The sequence below is a fragment of the Myotis nattereri genome (genome assembly GCF_964212035.1).
Source record: "Myotis nattereri genome assembly, chromosome: 11".
Classification (NCBI taxonomy): domain Eukaryota; kingdom Metazoa; phylum Chordata; class Mammalia; order Chiroptera; family Vespertilionidae; genus Myotis; species Myotis nattereri.
The window spans coordinates 69,947,641-69,970,357 of NC_138086.1; the positions used below are offsets into that span (position 1 = coordinate 69,947,641).

The window sequence follows — 22,717 nt, forward strand, 5'->3', positions numbered from 1 at the left end:
GTCTCGTGGGGACCCTTGGAGTTTAGGAGATGCCTGTGGGGGAAGAGGAGGGGGGAGGGAAAGGCACAGGTGTGCTCTAGGAGGGAGAACATGCTCTTCTTTTTTGTTTTAAGCCTTCTACTTGCTTTGTGAGCAAGGGAAGAGTAAATAGACATCTAAGATTTTAAATGGGGGTTCTCTCCATAGTAAACATGAGCTTCAGTATATGAACTTGGACAGTGTTCATTTGTATTCAAAGATTTGGGATATATATAGATTTCAGAGAGGAAGGGAAAGGGAGAGAGAGATAGCAACATCAATGAGAGGTTATCATTGATCTGCTGCCTCCTGCATGCCCCCTACTGGGTATCAAGCCCTCAACCAGGGCAAGTACCCTTGACAGGAATCGAACACAGGACCCTTCAGTCCACAGGCCAGTGCTCTACCCACTGAGCCAAACCAGCTAGGACTGGGACTCATTTCCTGATTCTTATATATTCTGGATACGTAAAAGTACAATATATTAAATTATAAACTTGGGAAACAATTGATCTTAGAATGAGAAAGTCTTAGTTGGATATATGGAAAATTCAGAAGTCAGAAGACACTTGAAAAATACTGAGATCTCTTTTACAACTAAAAAAAAAATTCTCTTAGTAGCTAAACTAAAAGAACTCTGAAAGAAGTTCACTGGCTACTTACAACCAAAGGCCATAATTATACACACTCAGACATAAAAACATAACTGAAAGATTAACTTATTTCAAGAAGTGAAGACCTATTGTAATTTTAGGCTCCCATGGGATCAAGAGGGTACAAGGGTGTATCACAGCACATAGCAATGTCTTATTCAACCACACAATTACAGGCACGTTCCCAGGTATGTTACATCTTCTATAAAAATGAAAAATAATACCACTGTCAATAATCCAATTCTCAATTATTCTAAAGAAATAAAAAAAAATGGTAAAAGAACACAGGTCTTAGAGAGAAATGACTACAAATGCAGTAAGTAAAGGTCTCCTACATATATATATATGGAAATTAAAACTGACTTTTGAGCCTCATTCTAAAGCCCCACCTAGTTTTACAATCCAAGAGTAATTATAGCTTTCCAGTTTAATCATCATCAGAAAGTGTAACTCATGTACCAACTTGTGCATAATCCTATGTTAGGCACCCAACAAAGCAATTTAGATACAGCTAGTGAACTTTGGTCTTAGGGCTTACATAATCTATGCCAGCCAAGAAGAGTATTACAGGTAATTACTTTTAATAGGAAAATCAGTGACATAATTATACAAAAAATTAAACATACCTAAATATACTTGGAATCTGCAACATCTTTCTATTAATTTCTTGTGACATTCTTCTGACAGACTGTATTCTCCAAAGAAGGCCGCAACTGTTGTATCTTCCAAACCACTTGCTTTCCTAGAAGCCTGGATTTCTACTACTGAAAAAAGGACTGCACTCGTCCTTGTAGATGTGGCGGGCTTCTGCTGTGCTTCGAACCAGCAGGATGTAGTGGAAGCGACTGTGGTTTCTGAGACTTGGTTGTAAAAGGCAGCAAAGCATCCACTTGGGGCTCTGACTCTGAGGACGCCATGCAGTAAAGAAGCACAGCCGTAAGGAGGGCCTGCGGTTGGCAGTCCTACTCTTCCAGCCCTTCAAACCCAGGGCCAGACATGTTCGTGAGCTTTCAGATCATGCTAGTCCCCAGACACTGAGTCACCTCAAGCCTTTGAGAGGTCTCAGTGGCGGCCCCAGATATCATGAGGCATAGGTAAACCACACAAACTTTGCCCTTTCTAAATGCCTGATCCATAAAATCATAAGCAAAATGAAAAGTTGGCTTAACGCTTCTAAGTTTTGGGATAATTCATTATGCAACAATAACCAGAACAATCCTTATTTTACTTTCCACAGCATCTATGCAAAATCTCCTCCATCATTCTCTAAAAAAGATGTGATCTCAATTTTTTCAAGACTAGCCCATTATCTCCAAAACCGACTCATTTAATTCCTTCCCTTGCAAGTCCTTCAAACTCTCATCAGATTTCTTCTCTTCTGCCTAGAAATAAGCTCAGGTATCCTGCCCTAACACCAACTCTCCCTTGTCCATCTCTGACGCCCCTCAAGCTACAGTTTTCATTCCATTGCTAAACTTTACCAAAGAATCGATTATGCTTTCTCAAATACACCTTGATATTAGCATGACTGGCCCCAACTGATGGGTCATTAGGAACCCTCCCCATACATAGGTTCACTGGCCCTTTCTCAGCCTTTACCCATCTCAAACTATGCCAACAAGGAAATAGTGGCACATAGCATTCACAGTGTTAAGAAGATTAATAACAAATTAGGAGCAGTACCGCTTTTCCAGGTGCTGAGAGTTGAGGAAAACTCTCTCTCATGGAACCTCATAAGTAAAACAACGTGTGTTATCATGAACCACAACCTCAGCAATAAGAGCATGTGAGTCTGTATGTATGTGCATGTGTGTGTATGCACATACACACATACCACAAACAGCAACTCCAAAAAAGATATGTAAAAGGCCAATAAGCATTTTAAAAGTTACTCAACATCAATAATCATTTGGGAAATCAAAACCACAATGAGATATCACTAGGATGGCTAAAATAAAAGAGAGTAAGTATTGGTAAGGAGTTTGAGAAAGCAACCCTCACATATAGATAATGGAATATACAATGATGTGGCTGCTTTGGGAAAACATTTCCTCCAGAAGTTAAACATGGAGTTACAATACAACCCAACAATTCCATTCCTGGGTGTAACATCAAAGAAAAATGAAAACAGGCCCACTCAAAAACTCATACACAAATGTTCATAAATAGCACATTCATAATAGCCAAAAGTGGAAACAACCCAAATGTACATTATTTGATAAATAGATAAATAAAATAAAATGTGATATATCCACCCATAGCAATTTACTCAGTATAAAAAGGTTTCAATACTAATACATGGTGCAAGACGGGACAATATGAAAATGTGGTAAGAACTCACCCACAAAAGACTTCATATTGTATGATTCTAGCTATATAAAATGTCCAGAATAAGCAAATTCATAGAGACAGAAAGTATGTTGGTGTTTGCCAGGGACTGGGATGAGGGAGAAATGGGGAGTGACCGCTAATGAACATGTGTTGCTGTTGTTGTTGTTCCTGAGGGAGTAATAAAAATACCCTGTGGCAGTAGTTGCACAATTCTCTGAATATACTAAAAACCAGTGAGCTGTACATTTTAAAGGGTTTAATTTCACATAATCAACAAAAAAAAAACGGTATGGCCGAAACCGGTTTGGCTCAGTGGATAGAGCGTCAGCCTGCGGACTGAGAGGTCCCGGGTTTGATTCCGGTCAAGGGCATGTACCTGGGTTGCGGGCACAGGATGTGCAGGAGGCAGCTGATCAATGTTTCTCTCTCATCGATGTTTCTAACTCTCTCTATCTCTCTCCCTTCCTCTCTGTGAAAAATCAATAAAATATTTTTAAAAAAATAAATAAATAAATAAATAAATACAAATGATCTTGAGAATGGCCATTATTTAAAAAAAAAAAAAAAACTGTATGAGGGGGAAAATAGCAAGTTTTCAATTACTGCTGCCTAGTCAATATAAATGGACCCCATTCCCTCACCCCAGGCCAGGTTTAAAAAAAAAACCCAAAAAACAGACTCTTAATAAAATCTGAAACTTCTTTATTACAGCACAGGGAATATAGTCAATAATGTTCGAGTAAATACATACGATGTCAGATGGGTGTAAGATTGATTGGGATGATCACTAAAGTTATATAATGTCTAGTCACTGGGGTGTGCACCTGAAACTAACACAGTAATGTATGTCAACTGTAACTGAAAGATAAAAATGACTTAAAAATGAAAACAATCAAACAAAAAACAAAGATTGCAGGGAAAAGTGGAGAAGGGAGAAGGGCTGTGGGGTGGCTGGAGAGACTGGGTCCCTGACTGCTAGGTCTGTTTCTTTCAACTTGTTCTTTCTCCTCTTGTATTCCATCAAATTTCTCAAAGGCTGGTCACTGAACAGCCTCTCTGCATCTCTTTTATTCACTTAATACCCAGCCCTTACCTACGATTTGTTTCCTATCAAATCTGTAATACTTGTGTACGGTTCAGGAAGAGTCCACAAGACCCCACTTCTGACAGAACTGCAATATTTAAAAATTTTAGATGAACAAATAAAATAGCGTGGAACATATCCTCTGTATTGATGCTAAACAATGTTGTATTAAATATGTAAAGTTTCAAACATAAGCCTTTAAATGCAAAATGCTAGTAACCAAGTTGGTACTGAGGATGAGTATTTTTATGATTTATTGACCTACCATATAGGTTACATGAATCCCAAACTAACTCAGCCTCTGATGAGGTTGGAGTCCCAAAAAGGAGGTTAACCTCTGCTCAGCCAGGCAGATGGTCCAGGATGCACACTTGGTTCAGACTTGGGCATTCCTTTGGTGTGGAGAAAGCCGAATGATTTCATATTGGAGAGGAATGCTAAGAGAAAGCATCATAGTTGAGCTGCTTGAAGAGCCTGCTCCATAAGCAGTTTCAGGCAAATTATTTGTCTTCTGAGTCTCTATTCTCATTGCACAACGAGTATAACAATGGATACTGGTATTCATTAGTAAACAGGTCTGGCTATTGTAACAAAAGTCAAAATAACTGTGGCTTTAAAGAGTTGAGGAGTCCCAAGAACTACCCTCACTGCTGACCACCAATTGCAAGTTTGGGGGTTCTGAACATCATGCTCAGTTTCAATCAGTAATAATCTGTGAGAACTCACCGAAGGCTGTTATACTCGTGGTTACAGTTTATTATAGCATAAGAATTACAGATTAAAATCAGTCAAGGGAAGAGATGCAAAGCAGGATCAGAAGGGTCCCAAATGTGGAGCAGACAGTCCTCCTCTCCCAGGTGAGGTGAGGACAGTCAATTCCTTAGGCAATGATATATGACAGTGCACACGGAGTACTGCCAACCAGAAGCTCACCCCAGCCGTGGAGTCCACAGTTCTTATTGGGGTTCCATTATGTAACAGAGTGGACTAGCAACGTGGCTGACTTCGGTCCACACACCGTCCAAAAGCCCCTACCACAAATCACCTTTTTAGACTATCTGGCATGACCACCTTGGGTTAAAAAAGACACTTAAGCCCAGCAAGTGTGGCTCAGTGGTTGAGCGTCAACCTATGAACCGGGAGGTCACGGTTTGATTCCCAGTCAGGGTACATGCCTGGATTGCAAGCTTGATCCCCAGTGGGGGGAGTGCAGGAGGCAGCAGATCAATGATTCTCTCTCATCACTGATGTTTCTATCTCTCCCTCTCTCTTCCTCTCTGAAATCAATAAAAAAATATTTTTAAAAAGGACACTTAAAAGGCAGGAAATTTCAAGGACTTCGAGATTACTTCCAAGGACGTTATCTGGAAGCAATGCTAAATTCTTTACGACACCATTTGCTTGTCCTCTCTTCTGAGCCCCAGATTCATATTTCTAGCTGCCTTTTTCCTATCATCACCATTTTCTTTAAACTCTAATAAATAAAGTCAAACTCATCAAAATTTCCCCAGACCAACTGTGATTTCACTGTCCCTGTTAATAGTGCCAAATCTATTTCTTTCCAATAAGGAACTGAGGCAGTTTATACAACCACAATACAAGATTCAAAATTAGAAGGAAATTGGGGCAAAAAGAAAAAGTAGCCCAGCAAAAATAAAATGGAACAACGCTGTGGGGAAGTTAGGACGAAGAATTCAGTGCTGTAAGTTATTGTCCACTTGTTTGAGGTGGGTTGTACATTTGGCTCTGAGCTTTTTAGTAGCTGAACAATATCCAAAACAAAAAAGAAATGATCATCAGTTTAAAAATTCAAAGTCTATTTTTAATAAAAGATTCACAGAAGACATCACTACCTTCTTCTAGTCACCCCAGGGTTCAAGAATTAAGTTTTTCATTGTCACTCTCTACATTCAATTGTTTATCAAATGATAAAATGCTACCGCTGTGATGCTGTTTAATTTGTTTGTCCTCTTCTCCTATCTCTATCTCTATCTCTATCTCTATCTCTATCTATATTCTCTCCAAAGCCAATCATTCAAGATTCACAAATTAATCTTTCTTTTCTTTTTTTTTAAATATATTTTATTGATTTTTTACAGAGAGGAAGGGAGAGAGATAGAGAGTTAGAAACATCGGTGAGAGAGAAACATCGATCAGCTGCCTCCTGCACATCTCCCACTGGGGATGTGCCCGCAACCCAGGTACATGCCCTTGACCGGAATCGAACCCGGGACCTCTCAGTCCGCAGGCTGACGCTCTATCCACTGAGCCAAACCAGTTCCGGCCAAGATTCACAAATTAATCTTTCTTAAATAAATCACTTCCCTGTTCAAAATCTACAGTGTTTCCTCACTGCTAAGTTTTTCTTTTTTAAACATTTCTTTTTTTTATTTACAAAGAAGTATGTGCTCAACAGAGAAAACATGAAAACAAGACAGAGATAAAAGTATACACACATTATAAAAATCCCATAATCTAGATATAACTACCTACTGCACTTTTTTGTATGTTTTTTTGTTGTTGTTTTTTATTGAATTTAGAGTCAGAGAGGAAGGGAAATGGAAAAAAAACCCCAGCAATCGGCTGCCTCCTGCATGCCTCCTACTGGGGATTGAGCACACCACCTGGGCCTGTGCCCTGACCTGGAATAAAACTGGAGACCTTTCAGTGCTCGCTCAACTGAGTCACACCAGCGAGGGGTAGCTACTGCAGTTTTTTAAACTGCAATAAAATTTACACAGAATGAAAGTCAGGTATCTTATGTACACAATTCCCTGATATTTGACAAATGTCTATGCTCTAATCCAGCAGTCGCCAACCAGTGGTTCGTGGACCACTGGTGGTCCGTGAGGTCCGAAAGGATGGCAACCGCTGCTCTAATCAATACAAGAAAACATTTCTCCAGCACCTCACAGAGTTCCCTGATGTTCTCCGCCAGGAATGCTCTTTCAGCGATACATACACACGTCTCCTGGTCTAAAGTGGTCTTTCCATTTTCTAAAACGTCTTTTAACTGCTTTTTGTCACCAGCACTGTTAAAGTGGCAATTTTTAAGATACATGAATGCAATGCTTTGATAAAAATTCAAATACCATAAACTCCAAGAGTATATAATTGCTTCTCTCAAGGTAAAGCTGATTCAATATTTATAAACAGAAAATGCAGCCAAAAAAGTATTTTAAATAGCAAAGCTTTTTTTTTATTTTTATGAAGTGCAAGTTATTAATTTTCTTATTTTACAGTTAATACTTCTTGTATACTCTCTAAGAAATCTTCCCCTTCTCCAAGGTTGTCAAGATGATCTTCTATGTTTTTCTTTTTATAAGCTTTATACTTTTAGCTGTACATTTAAATCTGTGACCCATAACAACCTGGTAAAGACATCCTTTAAAAATGTACACATTTACTGTACGATCAGAAACAAGACAAGGATGTCCACCTTATCATTTCTTTCAACCTTGGGCACAGAGCAATGAAGCAAGAAACAGAAATCACACAAAATGTAAAGGAAAAACTATTTGCACTGAAATGATAAATGATGTGTGTGCAGAAAATCTAAAGTCTATTAAACTATTGTTTTATTTCGAGCATGTTTTTTAAAATGTATATTACTAAGGATGCTTTAATTTCTTATCTTCATATCCGTCTTCTTTATGATGCTCCCAAACTACTCTTTAACCTAATCCATCATCAGTTTTTAGCTAGCCCAGTTGTTAGGAAAACAAAAGCACTTAGAGCTGCTCAGAGACCCCTTTCTCTGCCTCCAGGATTTAGCCAAATTCCAATTAATCTTAAGTGGCAAGGCCCTCATTACATTTTCTATGAAGTCTTCTCTTTTACCTCTGACCAAATACAACCTCGTTCCTTTTAAGTCCTCACAAATTCCCTCTTTTTTACTCTTATAGTTAATTAATAACACAATAGAGGTTAAAGGGGGATATTTAAGTAATTTCCTTTTTTTCCTTTTTTTTAATGTTTAAAGTATTACAAATAGTAGTACATATGTCTCCTTTTTCCCCCATTGACCTCCAGCCGCCCACCCCCAGCCCTGGGCACATGCCCTCACCCCCTGGTGTCTGTGTCCATTGGTTATGTTTATATGCATGCATACAAGTCCTTTGGTTGATCTCTTACCCACACTAACTCCCCTGCCTTCCCTCTGAAGTTTGACAGTCTGTTCGATGCTTCTTTGTCTCTGTATCTATTTTTGTTCATCAGTTTATGATGTTCATTATATTCCACATATGAGTGAGATCATGTGATATTTATCTTTCTCTGACTGGCTTATTTCACTTAGCATAATGCTCTCCAATTCCAACCATGCTGTTGCAAATGGTAAGAATTTCTTCTTTTTTACAGCAGTGTAGAATTCCATTATGTAGATCAAGCATAGTTTGGTGTAGATCAAGCATAGTTTGGTGTAGATCAGGGGTGGGCAAACTTTTTGACTAGAGGGCCACAATGGGTTCTTAAACTGGACCGGAGGGCCGGAACAAAAGCATGTATGGAGTGTCTGTGTGAACTAATATAAATTCAAAGTAAACATCATTACATAAAAGGGTACGGTCTTTTTTGTTTGTTTTATTCATTTCAAACGGGCCGGATCCGGCCCGCGGGCTGTAGTTTGCCCACGGCTGGTGTAGATGTACCAGAGTTTTCTAATTCACTCATCTGCTGATGGGCACTTAGGCTGTTTCCAAATCTTAGCTATTATAAATTGTGCTGCTATGAACATAGGCATGCATATATCCTTTCTGATCGGTGTTTCTGTTTTCTTGGGATATATTCCTAGAAGTGGGATTACTGGGTCAAATGGCAGTTCCATTTTTAATTTTTTGAGGAAACGCCATACTGTTTTCCACAGTGGCTGCACCAGTCTGTATTCCCACCAGCAGTGCAAGAGGGTTCCTTTTTCTCCGCATCCTCTCCAGCACTTGTCGTTTGTTATTTGTTGATGATAACCATTCTGACAGATATGTGATGATACCTCATTGTCGTTTTGATTTGCATCTCTGGGATGATTAGTGACTTTGAGCATGTTTTCATATGTCTCTTGGCATTTTGTATGTCCTCTTTCAAAAAGTATCTATTTAGGTCCTTTGCCCATTTTTTGGTTGGATTATTTATCTTCCTTTTGTTAAGTTGCATGAATTCCCTATAAACTTTGGAGATTAAACCCTTATCTGAGATAGCATTGGCAAATATGTTCTCCCATGCAGAGGGCTCTCTTGTTGTTTTGTTGGTTTCTTTTTGTTGTGCAGAAACTTTTTATTTTGATGTAGTCCCATTTGTTTATTTTCTCCTTAGTTTCTGTTGCCCTAGGAGCTGTATTGGTCTTAGTAGAAGCCATAGGCAGCAAAATCGCAGACATTTGTTGTAGCAATATCTTTAAGTAATTTCTTAATCCAGTCTATTTATCATTCAGTCACCATTCAAGAGGCCGCAGACTGTCTGTCCTATCCAGGTACTAGATCCAGGGGGGAAAGACTCTGCCATTAGGTAGTTCATATGCTAATGGCAAAGTCATGAGGCCAGGAGCTCCCAGAAAGTAAGGACTGTTTCTCAGTTACCTTTCTAACTCCTCTGGTAATTTCCAAGGAGTCACACACAGTAAAGCCTCAAAGAGTTCACCTGTCATGCTAACTAAACCCAATCCATCAATACCTGAGTCAAAAGCAATTCTGAGCACCAAGAGGAGTCAGAATCTCCTCAGTCTCCATGAAAGAAATGTAATGAGGCCTTATTAATTCAAGAGCATCTATTACTTCGTTCACAGAAAGTTTCTTCGTAAGGCTTCAAGGAAGACAAATTAAGCCAATTAATTTTAAAAACACATGCAACATAATGAATTAAGTATGTATACAGCATTAGCAGTTTTAAGGGAAATAATTATGAATGAATAAAGGTTATCTGTTTCATATCAAAAAGAATTGATACTAAAGACTACATAAAACACGTGAGGGGCATGACACTGTTGCGGAGACAACCTTGCAAAGGTGTATTTTTTCTTAAAAATGAAAAAAAGTAAGCTATAAAACAGTAATAAGTCAGAGATTCTAAAGACAAAGCCAAGGAGAACTTTACATTTTGAGTTGTTAAAATTCAGACAGTGTGTGAACATTCATACTGATTATGTTATGTTTTGAAGAAGATGTACCTAAATTTTTGCCGAAACCGGTTTGGCTCAGTGGATAGAGCGTCGGCCTGCGGACTGAAAGGTCCCAGGTTCGATTCCGGTCAAGGGCATGTACCTGGGTTGCGGGCACATCCCCAGTAGGAGGTGTACAGGAGGCAGCTGATCGATGTTTCTCTCTCATCGATGTTTCTAACTCTCTATCTCTCTCCCTTCCTCTCTGTAAAAATCAATAAAATATATATTTTTTAAAATTTTTTTTTAAAAATGTACCTAAATTTTGAAAGAAATAAACTTTAGTCCACTTAAACATATATGTTAGAAATCTGGAGCATTATGGATGATTTTAAGGCAGAAACAAAGGATCTGTATTCTGATTTGTGTTCTTCATGGCATATCAACCTCCTCACCTGACATGCCCTCCAGACACACAGGCAGGATCAGCGCTGCCCATGCCTCAGTTTTGGCCAACTTCTAGAGATAATTCTTTCATCCCGTGAAAAACACTTATTGCACTGTGGATAGTTCAAATGCAGTGGGGTTAACAAAATACACAGCCCATGACTGCCGGGGTCCAACCCCAGCGGGTCCAGGGGTCCCCAAAGGTGTGGATGGAGTCGGCGAAGAAGGAAGGACACGGAGACAGTGTTCAGTTGATCAGCAGCCTAGCCAGGATCTCCAGCCAGGATCTCCAGCCAACTTCTGGTCTGGATCTCCAGAGAGGTTCTGCTCTGGATCTCCAGCCAGGTTCTGTGTCCATGTTGTCTTGCTAGGTTCTCCAGCCAGGTTCTCCAGGTTCTCTAGCCAGGTTCTGTAGCCAAGTTCCCTTACTAGGTTCTCCAGCCAGGTTCTGTCCAGGTTCTCCAGCCAGGTTCAGTCACCAGGTTCTAGTCAGGTTCTCTTGCCAATTTCTGTAGTCAGGTTCAGTCCAGGATCTTTTGCCATGTTCTCTCGCTAGGTTCTCTCGCTAGGTTCTGAGGCCAGTTTCTGTCCAGGATCTTTTGCCATGTTCTCTCCAGCGAAGTTCTTCTGTCTCTAGAGAACGTTCTGTGTAGGTTCTGTGCCTAGGTTCTGTCTCTCTCCGTTCTGTCTTCTTACATCTGTATTTATACCAGTTGATTCCAATCCTATCAATCTCTATTTCAAAGGTTAGGGCGTTTCTTATCTCCATTCCAGGGAGTAAAGATTATGTAGCTTAAGCATGATTGTTCGTACTTAAAGTGATTAATTTCCCACCTGGCACTTAGTTAAGAGGTTTTATTCCTTCCCTAACTTCAGGGGAAAATCCCTACCTGGGGAAACAACCTTTCTCAGAGACCTTGGTTAAAACACATAGTGCCAAGAAGGTGAGCAAACATATTAAGAACAGTATGCCATATATGCCAGGTCCCTTGAAACAGCAAGCATGGACCGGCTCCCGGCACATGACCACGGGGAATCTTTCAGACTGAGGCAGAAATCACTAATGAACACAAAGATATATAATTATACATGGGGTGTTGTGGTAGATACTAATTTGAGTGATAAAGGGAGGAGCCTACTTAAAGTGGGATTAGGGATTAAATGAAGGCCATTATAAGGAAATAACACAGAAAGGGAGGAAAGCAATGCTGACAGCGCTTTCTCTTGCAGAGGCTCGGGGAAACAAACCCAACACAAGGGAGGCAGTTAGACCAGGAAGGGAGCAAGCATGAACAGGTGTAGCATCAAAGTACAGATGGAAACAAAGCTGAGGGGAGAATGGAACAAAAACAGCACAGAAGAAAGTAAAATTCCTATTTCTTAAAAAGCTTCTATGCATCAGGAAGTATGCCACAAACTTACATATTTGTCTTATTTATTCTTCATAAAAATCTTAGGTGGTAAGATGTTGTTATACATTATATTAAAGAGATTACATCATAGATGAAGCAACTAAAGGCCAGAGGGTAAGAACTAGTCTAGGAGTGGGCAAACTTTTTGACTCGAGGGCCACAATGGGTTCTTAAACTGGACCGGAGGGCCGGAACAAAAGCATGGATGGAGTGTTTGTGTGAACTAATATAAATTCAAAGTAAACATCATTACATAAAAGGGTACGGTCTTTTTTTTTTTTTAGTTTTATTCATTTCAAACGGGCCGAATCCGGCCCGCCGGCCGTAGTTAGCCCACGGCTGAACTAGTCCAAGGACACAGAGTTGGGAAGCCAGTTTTGAACCCCGTTCTCTCAGACACCAAAGTCCTTAATCCTCCTGGATTCAGTGGGAGAGCCAAAAGGAAGATGGGCATGAACTAGCTGGCTATGAAGAAAGGAAGAGTTCCACGCCAAAGGGTAAGCCAAGGCAAGTAGAAAGAAGCAGCTAACAACCTTTAGCAATATTAGAACTCTAAATAGTGGCCTTTTTGTTAAAATGCCTGAGGTTTCACAAGTTTTAAAAGGAAGAGACTTGTAAAGATAAAGAGGTAAAAAGTTAAATGCAATTAGCTGGTCATAGAGGATTCAGATGGCAGTGCCCCAAATGCTTTCTGCAGCTATTGGTGGGCCTGGGATTCCATACTCCGCCCCCAACATACCTATATTTCCCATAATAAAGAAATATTTCTTTTTTAAAGAAATAAAATATGGTGTGGCCTGGACGGCATGGCTCAGCGGTTGAGCATTTACCCAGGAACCAAGAAGTCAATGGTTTGATTCCCAGTCAGGGCACATGCCTGGGTTGCGGGCTCAATCCCCAGTGTGGGGCATGCAGGAGGCAGCCAATCAATGATTCTCTCTCATCACTGATGTTTCTACCTCTCTATCCCTCTCCCTTCCTCTCTGAAATCAATAAAAATATATTTTTAAAAAATATATGATGTGTTTTGTTGTTTTCTACTTTGGGAGTACTGAGAAGTGGCTGGGGGGCAAAGGTTCTCCAGAAATGAGGTCAAGGAAACCAGATAAAGTGACAGGTAAGACACCTCAAGAGACAAGTAAAACACACCCCTAAACTGTGAAAGCCATCCCGCCCTTTCCCCCTTCCTGAACAATTCAGTCTACAGCCATTAAACAGGGCCAAGCAACAAAGTATGTCTGAGCACAGCTTGGTGAGGAGGACAGGGGGAAGATGCCCAACATGACAGTGGCAGCAACAGGTGGCTCATTATATACAAAGAAACTAATCAAATCAGTAAACATAATGAGGAAAATGAGAGCCTAATCACTGTCAAAGAAACTACAAATACTGAAAGGGAGAAAACTGGGATGAATCCTCTGGTACTAGAGTAGAATTAGATATATCAGATTAAGCTCATGGATTTTAATATATACATAAATATAGAAATAACTATAGAGAAATACATATAAACATAAAGGGTGTGTGTATGTGTATCCCTCACTCTGAGGGATCTGGAAGCAATGACACTCCAATAGTAATAATCACATGTAATTTGTGCTTAAGATAACAAACAGTTCCCACAGGTCACCCTAATGCTTTGCACTTAGTATCATACTAAATATTATTCTCTACTAAAAGGGGTTCTTTGGGAAAAGAGCTGATTCCAGGGCTGGAGTTGGGAAAATTCAAGACTGTATTTAAAAGTAATAAAGTGTTCAAAGAACAGACATAGAACCAACTTGAAGGGATTCCTAATGACCAAATTGGGGAAAATCTAAACATCAAGCCAAATAAGGAAAATAATGAATTATAACTCAGTGGGAGAAGGGGGGGAGGCAATCCATGAAAGAGTCCATCTGAGATAGACAGAAAGACAGAAAGATGGACCAGAAGGATGGGATAGAGCAGTGGTTCTCAACCTTCCTAATGCTGCAACCCTTTAATACAGTTCCTCATGTTGTGGTGACCCCCAATTTCATTGTTACAAATTGAACATAATTAAAGCATAGTGATTAATCACAAAAACAATATGTATTTATATATGTGTTTTCCGATGGCCTTAGGCGACCCCTTTGAAAGGGTCGTTCGACCCCCAAAGGCAGGGTTCCTCAAACTTTTTAAACAGGGGGCCAGTTCACTGTCCCTCAGACGGTTGGAGGGCCGGACTATAGTTTAAAAAAAAACAACTATGAACAAATTCCTATGCACACTGCACATATCTTATTTTGAAGTAAAAAAAACAAAACGGGAACAAATACAGTATTTGTATTTGCATGTGGCCCGCGGGCCGTAGTTTGAGGACCCCTGCCCAAAGGGGTCACGACCCACAGGTTGAGAACCGCTGGGATAGAGGGAGAGAAAGAAGAGGAAGAAGGAAGTAAACTTGTTGATGAGAGGATATTTACATAGTTTCAAAATAACTCCCAGCAAAATTCTCATTAATTACCAGGGGAAGGATAACTTTGGGATGGAGCTATCCAGCAGACACCATCTTAAACAAGCGACTGAAATCAACTGTAATAGTATAAATCAAAACCATACACTACCTGAAAAGAGTTTTTTATATACCAAATTGAGAAACATTATACAAAATAATAACTTGGCCTACAATGTTCGAAAATGTCAGTTGTGATAGTCAAGAAAAGACTTAGGAACTGATTAAAGAAACAAACAAACAAAAAAGTAACAAGACTTTCCAAAGGTTCTGTTTCATATCAAGGACACTATTGGGCAACTGGAAAAACCTGAATAGAGTCAGAGGATTAAATGGTAGAAATATATCAATGCTAACTTCCTGATCTTGATGGCTGTATTGTGATTACAAAGGAGAAATGTACTTGATTGTAGGCAAAATATACTGAAGTACTCAGGAGTGACAGAGCATCCTGTTGGTAACTTAAACTCAACTGGTTTCAGGTGGGAAAGTTACCTCTTCTATTGGAGAGGAGGAAGATGGCCACAGTTCCTGAATCAGACATTCCCAATTCCATGGACTCCTTAAATGCATTTATGTTCATTATCTTGGACAAACTATTATGGTTTACTAGTGACCCGGTGCATAGATTTGTTCACATTGAAAGAAAATTAATTAGAAGGTGGCCAGTGGGGCAGGACTGGGTGAGACGGGCTGGACATGCCCTGGAGCCAACCTCCCGAGGCTTCTCCCTGGCCGGCCACTCGAAGGGCCTCTGCAGAGTGAGCGGGAACCCTCTGGCAGGTGGGGTCCCTCAGCCTGGCCTACAGGGATCGGGCCGAAACCGGCTCTCCGACATCCCCCGAGGGGCCTCAGAGTGCGAGAGGGCACTCTGCAAAGTTGCTGTCATACAGGGTGTGGAACGCAAATGGAAGTGTGCAGTAAACCAGATTCAGGGCTGACAGTGCCCCAGCAACACATAACCCACAGCCGAAGGTGGATCACGCGGCCCCGTGAGAAACCGGGCTCCTGCCTCTCTGGTTCTGGCGTGCGTCACCTGATAACCACCACTGCCAAGAACTGCAGCTCAGCAGTTCCTGTGTTGAGCATCTGCCCCCTGGTGGTCAGTGCGCATCATAGTGACCAGTCGGATGGTTGGACACTTAGCATATTAGCCTTTTATATATGTACTAGAGCAGCGGTTCTCAACCTGTGGGTCGCAACCCCTTTAGGGGTCAAACGACCCTTTCACAGGGGTCGCCTAAGACCATCGGAAAACACATATATAATTACATATTGTTTTTGTGATTAATCACCATGCTTTAGTTATGTTCAATTTGTAACAATGAAAACACATCCTGCATATCAGATATTTACATGACAATTCATAACAGTAGCAAAATTACAGTTATGAAGTAGCAACGAAAATAATTTTATGGTTGGGGGTCACCCCATGAGGAACTGTATTAAAAGGTCATGGCATTAGGAAGGTTGAGAACCACTGTACTAGACGTTCAGTGCACGAATTCGTGCACGCGTGGGGGGGTCCTCGGCCTGGCAGGCAATCGGGGCCGTTTGGGGTGGCTGGCCAGCCAGGAAAAGGGATTGTGGAAGGTTGGCCACCAGCTGGGGGGAGGGGCTGCAGGAGGTTGGCAGGCCAGCCGGGGGGAGGGACCTTGGGAGGTTGGCCAGCCGCAGGAGACTGGCTGTGGGAGCCCAGTGACCATCAGGGGGCAGCTCCTACATTGAGCACCTGCCCCTTGGTGATCAGTGCACATCATAGCAACTGGTCAACTAGTCGTAATGGTCACTTAGGCTTTTATATATATAGATATACTAGAGGCCCGCTGCATGAGATTTGTGCACTTGGGTGGGGGGGCCAGGTCCTCAACCTGGCCTGCACCCTCTCACAGTCCAGGAGCCCTCAGGGAATGTCTGACTGACAGCTTAGGCCTGGGGAGCGGGCCTAAGCCATCAGTCGGACATCCTTAGCATTACTGCAGAGGTGGGAGAGGCTCCCGCCACCGCCACTGCACTTGCAAGCCATGAGCCCAGCTTCTGGGCTTCTGGCTGAGTGGTGCTCCCCCTGTTGGAGCACAATGACCACCAAGGGGCAGCTCCTGCATTGAGCACCTGCCCCCTGGTGGTCCGTGTGCATCATAGCGACTGGTCATTCTGCCATTCGGTCAATTTGCATATTACCCTTTTATTATATAGGAGGATAGAAACCACAAAATTCAGAGAATGGCATCTGTTGACTGTAATGCTGACTAGAGGGACAAATCCGTCACAAAATTAGAGAGAAGCGTGAGTATGTGAGAGAGACGGTGTAAGAAGAGAACCTTACCATCTATAACATGCCTTACTGAGGCTGACTTTAATACTCTCAAGATGTTTACAGTTCAGTGAGTGTTACCTAGAATCAGCCTGATTGTGGAATCCTTCATTCATAGCCCTGTATTTCGGTCTGGAGCATCCACAGGGCTGATTTGCAGAGGTGGTAAAGGGTGAGAGTACTAGTTACATTTCCTGACCCATTTCCCACCAGGTTTGAAGCAAACAGTGCTCATTCCAACATGGTGAAGCCTTTGTGCTTAAGATAACAAACAGTTATAACAGGCCACCCTAATGCTTTGCATAAGCAGCAAAATCAAAAGACAACTGTCTTCAAACAACTTAATTTCGGAACCAAGAAATGCAGATTAACAGGGAGGATGGAAAACATCTTTTCATCTCAATACCTTCTTTTCCATTTTAGATGGTATAGACTAGCTGTGGGCAAACTACGGCCCACAGGCCGGATCTGGCCCGTTTGAAATGAATAAAACTAAAAAAATGAAAGACCGTACCCTTTTATGTAATGATGTTTACTTTGAATTTATATTAGTTCACACAAACACTCCATCCATGCTTTTGTTCCGGCCCTCCAGTCCAGTTTAAGAACCCATTGCGGCCCTCGAGTCAAAAAGTTTGCCCACCCGTGGTATAGACCTTTAAGGTCATAATCACTATTCATACAAATGCTAAAGATCTGCAATCGCTTTTCTAAGGACAACATTGGTTCTGTGTGTAGAAACCCACACCTATGGGACAATGAGTTGAGTGGAAGATTACTTTGTCTCCCTCTTAACATGTATCTAAAAAGTTATTGTTCCTTAACCAACACACAAATGGCCTGGAATCATTAAATAAATTCATACCAAGATATTAGAGAGTCAAAGATTCATTAGTGCTTTATGGCTTGAATGTGTGCATCTCCTGCCAACTTATCTATCTTATGCTGTACAGAATATGACCTCATTTTCCTTAATCTGTGGTAAATAAATGTCTCAACTGTTTAGAACCTCAGAATTCCAGATAGTGATAATTTTCTATTAGAGCAAATTAAAGTCCAAAGGAGTAGTTAAATAACAAAGAGGCAGCTGACTAGACACATCTACTTTCCTTCCTCATGGACTCTCAGAGTCCTGTCTACACAGAGTATTGAGTCTGGATCATACTGTTCTCAATTTTTGCCACACAACATGCTTGCCTTGTAGGAGTTTAACTATATGCTCTTGGTCTTTATGAATCCTCACTACAAGAGCACTTCAACAGAATAATTTCTATGTCTTCTGTGAAAACATAACCCACTATGTCACATAATAGCAGAACCTACAGAAAGTCTTTTTCATTAAGTACAATGCCAGGAAACAGTCTGTTTGTATAAACAAATGGGCAGGCTTTCTTTCCACAGACAATGAATACTATGTAATTCAATGCTATACAGACAAAGGAGCAGTTCCTTGTTAGTCTTAGCAGCCAGAAAAGTTAAAGTCAAATTCAGTAAACAATAATTACATTGGCTCCCCTCAGGAGCCTGATACCTTCTACTTTCTAAGTTCTTCTTGGACGAGTACCAGGCCTTTATACCTTTATACTTAACTAGAGACCTGGTGCACGAAAATCGTGAGGGGGGGGGCGGGGGGGTCCACCTGAGCCCGGCCTGCACCCTCTCCAATCCAGGACCCCTCGGGGATGTCTGACTGCCTCTCGTAATCCGGGACCACTGGCTCCTAACCACTCACCTGCCTGATTGCCCCTAACCACCTCTGCCTGCTTGCCTGATCGCCCCTAACTGCTCCCCTGCTGGCCTGATTGACCCAAACCGCCTCTGCCTTGCCCCACACCTGGGACCCAGGATTCCCTCTTCCGGCCAGTCACAGGCACCCAGGACACGGGCTTCCCTCCCTCTGACCAGCTGCAGGTACTCAGGTCCCAGGCCAGCTTCACCCGGGCCATAGCCACAGGAGCCAGGGACCACAGGGTGGACGGCTTGTCCCTCTCCTGGGCCACAAGCGCAGGCACAGCCGTTGGCACCCGGGACTGTGGGGAAGGTGGCTTGTCCCTCTCCTGGGCCGCAGGTGCAGACACAGCTGCTGGCACCTGAGACCATGGGGCGGGTGGCTTATCCCTCTCCCGGGCGGCAGCCTGGCTGGTCACCATTCCTCTCTCGTGAGCTCATTTGTGCCTGGCTGGTCCCCATTCCTCTCTCCCCAGTGTTGAATGTCTGAGCCATTTTGGTGTGATGGCATGAGGGCGTGATGACCATTTGTACATTAGCTCTTTATTATATCGGATTGTCCAGCTTTAATTCTATGATCACATTCCAATCCTCTTGAACGTACCCAGATTATGCATGTACATATTATGTATGTTTTCTATCTCTTACAATTTTCCTTCGGCTATTGCTTACAGTTTCTGGGATCATTCTATATTTAATGATCTAAGAATTTAAAACAATAATGACACTAAGAGGCTAATTTAATAAAGACCAAACAATCTGCATCATTAACCCCTCTTGTCTATTCCACAAAACAAATTATGTGATGGCTCAGTGGGAAGGCAAGCACGGCACCTTTGCAGTAGTCTGCGGGGTCCTCCTGCTCCTCATCGTCTGAACCCAGGATCTCCTCCTCTGGCTCTGGGGGCGTGGGGTCTGGCAAAGGTGGCGGTGGTGGTGGAGGTGGTGGTGGAGGAACTAAGGGAGCTTTCTGTTGAGGCTCCGGCCTGAAACAGCAGAAGGAAAATTCGTACTTATTTAGAAGCAAATCTTGCATTGTGGATATTCTTGAAAGTTTCTTAATATGGAAAAAAATAGAACTTGTCATACACTAAAAAGAAACGATGAGTAATGTCACTGCATCCATTTTAACTGAATTCAAGTGATGTTTCAACATACAGGCCAGGAGGGAAGACTATCCTTAATAGCCAAGGCATATTCTTGCAGGCACATTTTCACCCAGAGCTTTAATATTTTTTAATTCATGACAATATTATAAAATACAAGTGAAATAAAAGAGTGCTTCCCCATGATATACAAACACATCCCACAGAGATTATAAAAAGACATGTGAAAGTAGTCCTGTACTTATAAAGGGGCTTATTTTCCATTATTTTAAAATCAGAGTTTCTTTTCCCACAGAAATAGTAGGAGTATGATTAGATATCCTGGATAGCTCACAAAAGGTGACTGAAATAACCTGGCCTATTTGGCTCAGTGGTTGAGAATCAACCTATGAACCAGGTGGTCATGGTTCCATTCCAGTCAGGGCACATGACAGGTTGTGGGCTAGATCCCAAGTAGGGGGCGTGCAGAAGGCAGCCAATCAATGATTCTCTCACATCATTGATGTTTCTATCTCTCTCCCTCTCTAGAATCTCCCTCCCTCCTCCCCTCCCCCCTCTCTGAAAAGCAATGGAAAAAATATCCTCATGAGAGGATTAACAAAGTAATAGTATTCTTTATCCATTTAGTGAGTTGCCCATGTCGCTTAACAAAATTCCCAGACCATCTTGTCTCAGCAAGCAGGCACTTATCCCACCTGTGAGGGCTACAATGAACAGGAAAAAGCTCCCCCCAAAGCCACATGTATCAAGTCAAAGGGATGAGTCAGGGTACCTTGAAGTGCACAGGAAGTTGAGTAATGTTGATGCAATATTTCAACTGGTTATCAAAACATCTAGAACTGTGCTGTCCAACACAGGCGCCACTGGCCACATGTGGGTACTGAGCAACTGAAATGTGGCTAGTCCCAATTGAGATATGTTCTAAGTGTAAAATTTCTAAGAAAAAATGCAAAATTTTATTAATAATTTTATATGTATTATGTTAAAAATAATGTTCTAAATATAATAGAATATCTTACTAAATTTTAATTCACCTGATTCTTTTTACTTTTGTTAATGTGGTTACTAGAATACTCTGGAGGCTCACACTATACTTCTGGATAGCACTACTCTAGCCTCTTCAGATCCACCGATACAAAAGGAAAAGCTTGGCCTCAGAAATCAGAGACACCTGGTCACACCAGTGATGATTATTTTTTCCAAGGCTTCTCCTACTAATCTTCACATCCGTTATCGTCAACTCTCAAATCACTCAATTCATCCTAGTAAGATTCAATACAATGTAATTGTCAAGTGTTATAATCCCAATCACCGATTTTTGTTCATCCTATCCATCCTTGTTACTGCCTACCACACAGGAGAAACACAAGTAAATTTGTATTAGGGAATATGTATGCAGGAGCGAACAGTGCCACACCATCTTTAAGGCTGGCTTCTTCAAAGTGGTTTCTGGGAGCTTCTATAATACTTCAAAGCCTGATTAAATCTCAACCGTTTAAAAATCAAGAGGTGACAGGTTATCTTACCAAGTACGTACTCATAAAACATATTTAATCAATCTTTTTAAGAAGTTATCTTATGTAAGAATTACTAAAAGCATTTAAGACATCATAGGAGGAGAACCCACAAATATTTTTTTACAAGGGTGCCAACACAATTAAATGGCGAAAGACTAGTCTTTTCAACTGTACTGGGAAAAATGCGTATCAGTATGCAAAAAACTAAAATTGTAACCCTACCTCACACACACACACACACACAGACACACACACACACACACGCATATATTTTAAACCATTAAATTGTGGTTTTTTTAAAATTATGTATTGACCTGAGAAAGAAGGGGGGGAAGGAGGGAGGGAGGGAGGGAAGGAGGGGGGGAGAGAGAGGGGGGGGGAGGAGAGAGAAACAAACATCGCCCTCTTGCTCCACCCATCCACGCATTCACTGGCTTACACCTGCAACCTTGGCTCATCAGGTCGATGCTCCAACCAACTGAGCACACATACATATTGATTCAAAAATTAGTTCAAGACCTAAATAAAGGAATAGAAACTATAAACCTTGCAGGAAAAAAAACACATAAGTAAACTTTCATCATTTTATAAGTTAGACCAGTGGTCAGCAAACTGCGGCTCGCAAGCCACACGCGGCTCTTTGGCCCCTTGAGTATGGCTCTTCCACAAAATACCACGTGCTGGCGCGCACGTACAGTGCGATTGAAACTTCGTGGGCCATGCGCAGAAGTCGGTATTTTGTGGAAGAGCCACACTCAAGGGGCCAAAGAGCCGCGTGTGGCTCGCGAGCTGCAGTTTGCCGACCACTGGGTTAGACAATGTTTGTTAGATATGACACCAAAAGCATGAGCAATTTAAAAGGATATGATCTAGTCCAGCCAGCTTGGCTCAGTGGTTGAAGGGTGATCCATGAACCTAGAGGTCAGGGTTCGATTCCTGTTCGGAAAACATGCCTGGGTTGCGGGCTTGATCCCCAGTAGGGGGCATGCACGCAGCAGAGGATCAATGATTCTCTCTCATCATTGATGTTTTTATTTCTCCCTCCCTCTGCCTTCCTCTCTGACATCAATAAAGATATATTAAAATATATAAAAATTAAAAATAAAGAGACAAAACTAGAGTTGATCAAAATTATGAACTTCTGTGCTCCAAAGGGCATCATCAAGAAAGAAAGACAATCTGGACTGTGTGGCTCATCAGGTGAGTGCCAACCTATGAAGTAGGGGTTCACGGTTCAATTACCAGTCAGGGCACATGCCCCGTTTTCAGGCTTGATCCCCAGTGGGGGGCGGCCAATCAATGATTCTCTCTCATCACTGATGTTACTATTTCTCTCTCCATCTCCCTTCCTCTCTGAAATCAATAAAATATATTTTTTAAAAAAGAAAGTGTAAAGGCAGACCACAGAATGGAAGAAAATATCTGCAAATCATACAATAAGGAACTTGTATCTAGAATATAAAAAGAACTCTTACAATAAAAAAAAATAAAAACAATTTAAAATTTTTGAAAGGACTAAAATAGACGTTTCCCCAAAGAAGAT

General features: G+C 41.5%; 1 protein-coding gene across 2 annotated transcripts in view; it reads right to left on the minus strand.

Annotated features, from left to right (window-relative positions):
* The window catches only part of SRPK2 (SRSF protein kinase 2), a 138,486-nt gene that overhangs the window by 58,548 nt on the left and 57,221 nt on the right, over positions 1 to 22,717 (minus strand). For both annotated transcript variants that reach the window (XM_081101785.1, XM_081101784.1), the window contains exon 2: positions 19,386 to 19,537. In XM_081101785.1, the coding sequence (XP_080957911.1) occupies positions 19,386 to 19,537 (152 nt within the window). The remainder of the gene's footprint in view (positions 1 to 19,385; positions 19,538 to 22,717) is intronic.